At 50.3% G+C, this 10,858-nt stretch overlaps 1 protein-coding gene across 3 annotated transcripts in view; it reads right to left on the bottom strand.

Moving 5' to 3' along the window:
• Nucleotides 1–253: 253 nt before the first annotated feature.
• LOC115196087 (FERM and PDZ domain-containing protein 4) overlaps nt 254–10,858 on the bottom strand; it is a 67,281-nt gene continuing 56,676 nt past the window's right edge. For all 3 annotated transcript variants that reach the window (XM_029756618.1, XM_029756619.1, XM_029756620.1), the window contains 10 exons: nt 9,992–10,099; nt 9,614–9,745; nt 7,979–8,098; nt 7,463–7,599; nt 7,168–7,294; nt 6,843–6,932; nt 6,389–6,571; nt 5,782–5,917; nt 4,595–5,617; nt 254–4,331 (listed from right to left, as the gene is read on the bottom strand). In XM_029756618.1, the coding sequence (XP_029612478.1) occupies nt 868–4,331; nt 4,595–5,617; nt 5,782–5,917; nt 6,389–6,571; nt 6,843–6,932; nt 7,168–7,294; nt 7,463–7,599; nt 7,979–8,098; nt 9,614–9,745; nt 9,992–10,099 (5,520 nt within the window). In that variant the 3' untranslated portion in view covers nt 254–867. The remainder of the gene's footprint in view (nt 4,332–4,594; nt 5,618–5,781; nt 5,918–6,388; nt 6,572–6,842; nt 6,933–7,167; nt 7,295–7,462; nt 7,600–7,978; nt 8,099–9,613; nt 9,746–9,991; nt 10,100–10,858) is intronic.

Raw genomic sequence — 10,858 nt, 5'->3', positions numbered from 1 at the left:
TCTAGGAAAGAAGGGCCTCCTGTTCACTTGAAATTAATAGATTGTTTTATGTCCAAATGAATAAGACGTAATTTGGAATTAAACATTTTCATGTTCAAAATGGCATTAGCATTTTTTTTGTAGATAGAGAAAGCTACTAGGCCTAGGGTGTAGAAAAACAAGTTCATCTTTTTTTTTTACTGAAAGGAGTTCTTCTACAAGATGTTAGTGGAGCAAATTAGATAGCAAGTGATGACACACCATGACACTCAGATATGTAAAATATTTTAATGGGTCAGAGAAGCTGAAAAAAATATTGAGTGGATTTTTATGTTTATGGTCGGAAAAATATAAATGCAATCTGATACATAGATGTTGAAGGACACCATTGAGTCCAGAGAGGATCATATTAAAACACTTACAATGAAAGAATGTAAAAAATGATGAAACATTACACACTGCCTGATCGACTTAAAAGCTCTTTAATAAGATACTTGCCTACATAGTTTATGTCTTTTCATTATAGTTTTATGCCCTCTGTATTTTTTTTTTTTTTTAAACATGTCAACATAATTTAGAAATAAGGAGTGTTAAATGCAGTGCTCCGGTACGTCAATCCTCTCCACACTGCAACATAGAACTGCATCATCAATATCACATTAAAGAGTACATGTCTTCCCAATGACCTCTCAAAATGTCTATAGCAATTTATATATTCTTATAGTGTATCATATGTACTGTATGTACATTATATACATAGACAATAAATTGTACACAAGAAGAAGGGTGTCTATAATAACATCAGTTCTTATTACAAAGGCCTGGTCTTGTATGGCTTTGTATAATGTACATAACACTAAAAGACGTTGCCGTCGGCTGGACGTCCTACTACTTGCTAAGCAGCGTTTTGAGGGAGCGGGTGAGTGCGTTGGCGATGGCTGACATGGTGCTGGAGTGGCGGACCAGGGCATTGACGCTGTGGTCGCTGGGCGCTCCGATGGACGCCGCCTCGGCTGCGCGCAGCAGGCAGATGTAGTTCATGACCAGCTCGTCCACCTTGGCCACCACTTCCCTCTGCTGTTGGGCGGCTGATGCCCTCAGGCCCCTCACCAGGCACATGCAGGCCTCAGACAGGCAGCACAGCACCTGGAAACTGCAGGTGATGGCTAGCAGCATCTCCTCTGGGCTGCCGTGGGCCTGGGCCATCCTGCGACATGCCCGCCCCAGCTCTTTAGACTCGATTGACAGCAGCTGCTTGTATTGGGACAGGTCGGCTGTGATCTGTGGCACCTGGCCGCTGCGGTCCCCCCTGCCTACGCTTGAGCGCACTAGGGCAATGAGCTCGCTGGCGTCGCGGCGTACGTCCGAGAAGCCAACGGGGAAGACGTACATGCGGTCTTTGAGCGTGTTAATGCGCGACAGCCGGTCGCTGAAGCTCATGTTGGTCAGGACCTCGCTGTAGAGCTGGTCGCCTGCTGCGTCCGTGGCCGGGCTGTAGATAGACGCTGCTTCCTCCATTTCCCTGCCACGGCAGCGCCTGGACCTCTCGCCCATCTCACCCCCCTCTACCTCATCATCCTCTGCCTGGCTCTTCCTCTTGAAGAAGCAGTAGCTGAAGGGACCGTTGCACCTCCAGGGGCTGCCCGAGTCCAGCTTCTGCGAGCCCTTCATGTGCTTGGCGTCCTTCTGCAGGGGGAACATCACTGAGGCCCTCCGGCTGTCTCTACCCCCAGCCGACCAGCACGTGGACGCTACCGAGCCCTGCGAGTAGCTCTTCGACAACCTCTTCCTCGTGGGTCTCCTCTGTAGTTTGGGGTCAACTGGTCCTTGCTGGCACTTGGTTCTGCCTTTGTCGAAGAGCACCTCCACACTCCCGGAGCCCACAGTTACATTACTGGTGCTCCGTCTGAGCTCCCTGCCCCGCTGCAGGCTGTTGATGCTGGGCTCCTTGCCCAGGTGGAGGCTGTTGGTGCTGTGCTCCCTGTCCCGCTGCAGGCTGTTGGTGCTGAGCTCCCTGCCCAGGTGGAGGCTGTTTATGCTGGGCTCCCTGCCCAGGTGGAGGCTGTTGATGCTGGGCTCCCTGTCCCGCTGCAGGCTGTTGGTACTGGGTTCCCTGCCCAAGTGGAGGCTGTTCATACTGGAGTCCCTGCCCCTCTGGAGGCTGTTCATATTGGGCTCGCACTGGTGGTGGAGGCTGGCTGTGACTGACTGGATGTGGTTTTGTCTGTATGTGACGGTGGACTCCTGCTTTGGCACAGTGGAGTTGTGGGTGCTCATGTTGGCTGGTAGGGGAGGTGGAGGAGGTGGCGGAGGAGGAGGGGGTGGAGCCGTGGCACAGGCTCTGGCCTGCTTAGTGAAAGCTGATGGGTGATCTCCTGCTTCCGCTCCCAGTGACGTCCCCAGCTGCTCTGTGCGAGCTACACTAGGGGCAGTAGAAAAACAGAGATAATCGTTAGGAGCCTGTCGGATGGCATGCTTTGTCCTGCAGTCAGATCTGAGCCAGTCCTCTGGGCCACAGATGCTGGCACCGCTTTGGAACATCACACTCCGCGCCCTGGAGGGGGGCCTGTGGACCATGCCCCCACCCCCGCCCCCTCCATGGATGCTGTCCCTCAGGGACAGGAACCGCTCGACCTCAGGGTCGATGGCGCCCCTCTCTAACTCACTCTCGAGGCCCGAAAAGGAGCTCCTCCTCTCTGTGCCACTGGGCCTTACTTCAAGACTGTCAGCGGGTCTCTGAGCATGCAAGTCAGGATTGCTCTTCAACTTAGCGGGCAGGGTGGCGGAGTGATACGGCCGGGGGCCTTTGTCACCCCGTGAGGTGGCTGCATTGGGGTTCACAAGACTCGGGCTGAGGAAGGGTGAGGAGCACAAGGGGGGCATGCAGGGATAGCGGTGAATGGTGTTCCCTTTACTCCTAACCATCTCTATCAGTTGGGGATTACTGGTAATATATCTCCTAGTGTCCTTCCTGACTCCCCCTCCCAGGCCTGCACTGTGCAACCTGCCTCCCTGGTGCATCTGGCTCACTGTCAGGTAGTTAATGAGCTGCCTATAGGACTCGTTACCCTCCTTGGGGTTAGCACCCCTTACACAGGCTGTCTTGGCATGCAGATCATTTTGAAGGATACTCCTTCTAGCTGTACTACCTGTGGTTTCTTTCATCTTGGCCGACCGGAGGGAACCCTCTCTGCTGGTGTCTAACCCAGGAGGGTGTATGTTGGGCAGCATCTTCCGCAGGAGTGTGGGGTCTGCTTGGGGGTGGAGGTCCCTGCCCCCAGGGATCTGGCCCGGGGTGCCATGGGGAGCCTTGTCCTCGTAGGTGAAAACCCTGAGGGACGTGGAAGATTCGCAGAGCGGGTGGTGGTTGCCGTCGGGGGCACAGAGAGGCGAATCTGTTGGGGTGCCACAGGCGCTGCTCCCCGTGCTGCAGCCCGCGTCCAGCGATGAGCACTGGGAGCCCTGCAGGGAGTTGTGAGCCTCGCTCTGGAGGGACGAGATCCGTTTGGCTAGGTGGTACTCACACAGCCGGGCAACCCCTTGCCTCACTTGCTGCAGCTGCTCCCCTGGGGCATCTCCCTGTCCACCGGGTGGGTCCCGGGACTTCTTGGTCGGGGAGGATGGGAAGGGACCTGCCGCTCCCCCCAGGTACTCTTCCTCCTCGCCGCCCATCGCCCCAGTGTCCCCCACTGCAGCCTCTCCCGGTTCCTCCTCAGGCTCTGTCCGTTCAGGGTGTGGGGGAGGGGGGCGCGGCAGCCTGCGGTGACTCCTTGGCAGGCTGTTCACTGCCAGGTTCTCCGCCATGATGGAGATGGAATTCTCTGGTAGAGGAAGAGGCGGCCTTCTCTGCAGCCTCTCGCAGAACGAGGTACGCTCCACATCCAGCTGGCTTCCCTTGTGGCCGTCTCTGGTACTGAACGTGTTGAACTTCCCATTGGTGTCGGCCAACTTTTTTAGCCGTTTCCCTCCAACAACCACGGAGTTGGGTCGCTTGCTGAAGCCGGAGGAGAGGTTAGTCAGAAAATCAGTGGTTTCTGGATCCAGCTCTATGCCATCTGGATGGAGGGTCTGTTTAAGGAGCGTGGTGGACGACGGAGGCCCGCCGTCTCGATGGTGGGAGGGGCTGTGGGCTTTTTTTTGGGTGGCCACTCTGGGCGAGACGGGGAAGTCTGTCTTTTCCTCCGTCAGAGGCTGGTAGCCCTCTGAGGTGGCGATAAGGAGGCGCCTGTGGTTCTCGTGGATGAGTTTGTGGGCGGCGGCCTGCTCCGTGGCCTCGGTCATCTCTGAGGAGTTGGTCTCATTGCCTGAGTCAGAGGAAGACTCAGGACTGAAAGCTCGAGACATTTTCACACCTATGTGAGCCAGGGAGAAAAAATATATAATTTGAGCTTCTTTCAACCTTGTCTACATAAAAGTAATACAATTATATTATATCACTTTTAACAAAGTTCAACATATAGTTTGAAGAAATTCTAATTTGGGCCAGGTCTGATCACAAAGCACAACAGTGAACACTGAAAAACCAAAACTAGAGCGAGGCCATTACACTGTGTGCACAACAGCTGTAAACTATAGGCCTAAGTGATGTTGGCATAATTATGATAGTAGTAAAGACCTGGGTTACTGTTGGGCTGTGGTCGCTGTGGGCGTGGTGGGTGTGGCCTCTCCTCGGACACGGTCAGGGCTTCTAGTGCCTGCAGGGTCGTTACCATGGCATCCTCCAGACTCCTTTCCCTGCCGCTCCCCTCGCCATGTGACCCCGTGGGGACAGCGTCGATCAGCGACACGGGCATGTCATTGTTGTCGGCAGTGGCCAAAGGGCGACCCTCGGGACTCTCCTCATCAGAACTGTCTCTGAACCCCGGGGGTGGGGCGGCAATGGCGAGATTTAGCGAATGGAGGACACCGTCAGTATCGTCATCATCATCATCGCCCCCCTCGGGGGGAGGAAGTGAGGTCAGGTCGATGATGTCATCGCTGGAGCCCGAGAGGGTGAGGATCGTGGCTTTGCTCGCCGCCGTCGTGCCGCCCCCTCCACCCTCCCCCCCCCCCGTCCCGGTAGAGTCTTCCTCACAGCTGGCGTCGTCCTCATCCTCGGCGTCGTCCGTGGTGTCTGCATAGCAAAGGTCCCTTAGCAGCGGTTCCTCCACCAGCTCCTCGCCGATGTTGCTGTAGACCACATGCGGCCTGCCGTCGGCGAATTGGAAGGGCACGGGCACCTGGGTCCTAAAGTCCCCCGTGTTGTTGACATTGTTGTGCAAGTAGGCTATGGGCCTGTGCTCAGGCACCTCGGGACTCTCATCCATCAGGCGCTCGTAGCCAAAGTTCTGGGGATTCACAGTGTTCAAAGGGGGGTCTCCGAAGATGAAGGAGACCTTGGCGCTCCGGGGGGAGTTTTGGGGTTTGTTTCTGGCGGGGGGGAGAGGTGGGGCCTGGGGACTCCTCCGCCCCTCCGACGGCCTCTCGTTCTGCTGCAGGGTTAGGGTATGGTGTTGGGGCTCGGGGATGTAGGGAGAGATGTTGTTCTCTCTCCCTCCATTGTTAGAGAAGTCCATGTCACTGCTGTAACGCTCGTCCTGGCCGGCAGCACAGTTGCCTAACGAAGTGCTGTACGGCCACTCCAGAAGATTGTCCTGATCTGTTGTTTAATAGAAGAACTCACTTCAACAATTTGACAAAATACTGGATATAATAGACATGTATACAGAAGCACGCACACACACACACACACACACACACACACACACACACACACACACACACACACACACACACACACCGCATAGTACTAGGTTGACCAACCCATTTCTTCAGCGATGCTGTTGCAGTGGGCCATGTTGAAGATAGATCTCCTAGAGTCCACTAGGAGTCGATAGTACCCTGCTGTCAGACACGCCAGGTTCATGGCATCACTAGACTCCATTATCAACGTGATGGGCTACAGATCAAACATAAAGAAATAAAAACATTACAGAACACAAGGATGTGTTCTTGCAAGAATAGTATTTATGTACAAACTGGTTTTTCTACTTATTAGCCTGCTAATATTGACCAGGGCATGATGCCTTATGGGTATCTGTAGATTTTTAGGGAAAGGGGATACCTAGCCAGTTGTGCAACTGAATGTATTCAACCGAAATGTTTCTTCCGCATTTAAACCAACTCCTCTGAATCAGAGAGGTTCGGGGGGCTGCCTTAATCGACGTCATCGGCGCCCAGTTGTTGTTGGGGGTTAACTGCCTTGCTCAAGGGCAGAATGGCAGATTTTTCCACCTTGCCGGCTCAGGATTCGAACGAGCGACCTTTCGGTTACTGGTCCAATGCTATTAACTGCTAGTCTACCTGCCGCCCAAGCCTCAAGCCACTCACTTAACAGTGCCAACTCGACACCTCAGGCCCCACTCCTTACCCTAACATCCATGACGTGTAACTCCACGCGGACGTTGATATCATCCTCTGTGAGGATCTCGATGCGGTTCACGTGGCTGAAGTCTGCCAGCAGGGCCATCAGGTTGGTCTTGGCGTTGATCACGTGACTGATGCCGTACCTGGGCCCCACTAGCAAGGTCACCTCTGTCTGCTTCTCCCCTTGCTGTGGGGGTGTGTGTTGGGGGTGAGGGTGTGTGTGTGTGTGTGTGTTGAGGTTGAAGAGGGGTGTGTGTGTGTGTGTGTGTGTGTGTGTGTGTGTGTGTGTGTGTGTGTGTGTGTGTGTGTGTGTGTGTGTGTGTGAGACAGTGAGAGAGAGTGTGTGTATAAAAGAGAGAAGGCAGGATATGGATTTGGAACAATATCTATATGGATACAAATTGGTTTTCTATTTGACCAATGGCTGAAATAGGGAAAGCTACAGCTATTGGCCTTACCAAAAGTATGGATTTGAACACTCTCCCTCCATACAACCTCAGCTCACTGAGATACTTCAAGTAGTGCACTTTAGCCTGCAATGCAGTCAACTGCAGGAAAAAAAGACAGAGAAAAACATCTCGAGGTTAACAAAAATACACTAACGGTTTATGGCTTTGACTGTATCTCAGTCTCAAATACACATGACATCATAACTGATGATGAACCAAAAAAAAGACAGCAAACAGAGACAGCTACACTCCTCTAGAGGGCAGCTCTGCTAAGCACACGAGAGAGAGAGAGAGAGAGAGAGAGCGAGCTGCGACGATGGAATCCGTACTGTACCTTTTTTCCTGGAGGCACTAGGTTCTGATTGGTTTTGAGGATGTGCGTCAGTGCTTTCTTGATGTTCTTCTCCTTCATGCTGGTCATCACTGCTGGTGGGATGAAAAGGGCTAGACCCCACTCCTTTCTGGAAATTAAGAAGGCATTTGATATTCAAGGGCGTGGAAATAATGCAAATTAGTGTTCACCTTTTTATCAATGCTTATTATGCACCTGTACAAAAGACTCCTTTTGAGCAGCTCCGTCGCCCATGTGTCAGTGTAAAACAACTACAACAGTAAGGAGCTGGACTTACTGGATGTATTTGAGCGAGACCTTCTGCATCTGCCTGGTCGTCATAGTGAGGACGTACATCTGCAGAGCGGCCAATCGTAGCGCGGCGTCGTACTTCATCTCCGAGCCAAAGCGCTCCAGAACCACATCGTTACAGCTCTACGGAACACCAGGAGGGACAGTTAGAACCAGTGGACGACTCAAAGCCATTCAAAATAGATACATTTTGTTCTCTTTACAAGTAGAGGAAGGCCAAGCTAGAAACCGACATTGTTGTCATTAACATAGAAGCACTATTGCTTTGAATAGTAAATCCCAAGAGGACAGCAAATATTATGAAGTTCTGAATGAGCCTAAAACCTTGGACCACCAACCAATTTTGGATGGGAAACTTGAACTTGATACGCATTGATCAAAAGGCCATTATTGACATGCTTTGGTCTCAATGCTTGTTAGACAAGTTCACCTGAGAATACAGGAATGCGGTCTTGTGTTATGCTCCACTATGATTGGGCCAGGTCTCCTGCGGTGCTCTCACCTGAACGTAGAGGTATTCAAACGCCACGGCATCCCGTCTGAGCAGATCCACCGGGTCCTTGGGGACGAAGCTGATTCTGAAGAAACATTTCATCTTATCAGACCCTGGCCTCTGTGTCACCTGAAACGAAAAAGAGGACGAGAGAATGTGAGAAAAGGAGGGGGGAAAGTGTGAAAGAGAAAATATTTCAATGTTTTACTACGCTGTAAATGTATACTGATGTGACACATCAAAACGGAAAACATCAAATGCAAGGTCCCTCAAGGTGCTAGGTATGATGTCAAACTTCATAAAATGGTCAGGTAAATTCATTCCTAAGGACATAATGGGATGGTAAGGTATGTGCTAAGGACAGGGTGAGTCATTGTTGCAAATACAAGTCAGGCAAATTTACATCCATTGGACAGGTTCTTGGCCTCTGTCAAGGGACAGGAATTCATTAAGACACGCAGAGGGAGATATACTGTAAGTGCTACACTGGTCAGTAGTTTGCCCTCGTTCCCTATTTCCTTCACAGGTACACTCTCAGAAAAATGGGTTCCAAAAGGGTGCTTTGTCTGGCCCCATAGGAAAACCCTTTTTGGTTCCAGGTAGAACCTTTTTGGGGTCCATGTAGGAGCCAAAGGGTACTACATGGAACCCAAAAGGGTTCTACCTGGAACCAAAAAGGGTTCTTCAAAGGGTTCTCCTATGGGGACAGCCGAAGAACCCTTTTAGGTTCTAGATAGCACCTTTTTTCCCTAAGAGTGTACCGTCTTGAGCATTGAGTTTACAGATTTCAGACTCTTACAAAAATCATGACAAAACCTATTACATAACTATTTTCATCCTTGAAATTATAATAATTTATTATTCATCGGTTATTTCCATTATTGATTATCATCACAGGGCTGTCTATGCAGGATGAGGGTGATGCATATTATAATATCCTCACTATGATCGCAGTACACTTTCATTAAAACATTGAAAGCAGAGGCGCCCTGCTGTGCCGGACTTGATAAATCATGCTGTGTTCTTGAGTCGCTCTATGAATACTGAGCAGGAAGTGTGTGTGTACGTCCCAAATGGCACCCTATTCCCTAGGTCACTACTTTTGACCAGCGCTCTATGGGATGCTCTATGGGCCCAGGTCAAAAGTAGTGACCTATAAAGGGAATAGGGTGCCATTTGGGATGTGTACTTTGTCTGTTTCAGCTAGAAGCTTGGAGTGTGATTGTGGTGTAGTGGAATAGAATTGCCTCTTATCTATAGGATACTAAGTGAAGAGGCCAAGGTGGGAGTGCTTTTAGGAAGCAGAATGGGATCACAAGGGTGACTCTGGGCTAGCAACATATGGATGACTTTCATTCTCTCTGGGATATTGATAACCTGGACCTGTAGCTAGAGAGCTCCATACTGAGACCTATCCTCCTGATATGGGCTATGGGTGTCTAGTTCAGTTACATTTATGATTCTCTTTCTTCCACTCTTTTTCAAATTATTAAAGGACTTTATAAATTGATTGATCTCTGTCATGAATTGCCCTCTGGGCCAGGTATACCTTACATAAGAGGTCGCTTGACCTCAATGGGACTTTCTGGATCAGTAAAGGTCAAACCAATGACTTCGCGTTAGCATGCCTGCAGTAATTCCTACCTGAGTTAGCATCTCCTGCTCATGCAAGAGTAGCAGCTTGCTGCCCGATCCCTCCGTCCGCTGCTCCAGCATCAGGGAGAAGTGCTCAATGCACTTGATGGACAGCTTCTCTTGTAGGGTCATGATAACATCCTATCACACCATAACCAAAGGTCAATTTCAATGTCTTAATACCAAATGATAAAAAAAACAAGACTATCTTTTATTTTTATTCTCGTTTTCTGCCCCCGTGTAGCTAAGATGGATAGAATGCAATTTGCATTTCAATTCAAGGTTGAGTCCCCACGCCATATTCCATTAATTTCCTCCCATTTCGCCACAGTAATTATGGAAACAGGGGCACTCTAACCCCCCCCCCCCCCCAAGTGTCACGCACACCTTGATGGATGTGCTGCAGTCGAACCGAAACGACTTGGTCTGCCCGTTCTCCAGGTACACCTTCAGAACGTTCTGCATGAAGAGGAGAGAGTTGTCCTTGACTGTGTTCTGGGTGGAAAGGAGACACAGAAGAATGACACACAAGGCATACAGTAGCCTACATGAAGAGGACAGAGTTGTCCTTCACTGTGTTCTAGGTGGAAGCAGGACATAAAAGACCTCCAATACAAAGGAATGACCTTATATATCTTGCTAGCATTGTTGACTTGTCTGGATGTACTCACCAACACAGAAAGTATTCAGACCCCTTGACTTCGTCCACATTTTGTTACAGACTTATTCTAAAATTGATTAAATTGTTTTTTTCGCCCTCATCCAGCCACACACAATACCCCATAATTACAAAGCAAAAACTGTTTTTTTTAGAAATGTTTGCATATGTATTAAAATTTAAAACGGAAATATCACATTTACTTAAGTATTCAGACCCTTTACTCAGTACTTTGTTGAAGCACCTTTGGCAGCGATTACAGCCTCAAGTCTTCTTGGGTATGATGCTACAATCTTGGCACACCTGTATTTGGGGAGTTTCTCCCATTCTTCTCTGCAGATCCTCTCAAGCTCTGTCAGGTTGGATGAGGAGCGTCGCTGGACAGCTATTTTCAGGTCTCTCCAGAGAAGTTAGATCGGGTTCAAGTCCGGGCTCTGCCGGGCCACACAAGGACATTCAGAGACTTGTCCCGAAGTCACTCCTGCGTTGTCTTGGCTGTGTGCTTAGAGTCGTTGTTCTGTTGGAAGGTGAACCTTCGCCCCAGTCTGAGGTCCTGAGCGCTCTGGAGCAGGTTTTCATCAAGGATCTCTCTGTAC

The sequence above is a fragment of the Salmo trutta genome, chromosome 6, assembly GCF_901001165.1.
Source record: "Salmo trutta chromosome 6, fSalTru1.1, whole genome shotgun sequence".
Classification (NCBI taxonomy): domain Eukaryota; kingdom Metazoa; phylum Chordata; class Actinopteri; order Salmoniformes; family Salmonidae; genus Salmo; species Salmo trutta.
The sequence above is the reverse complement of the archived record's forward strand: the minus strand, read 5'-3'. Positions and strand labels throughout refer to the sequence as shown.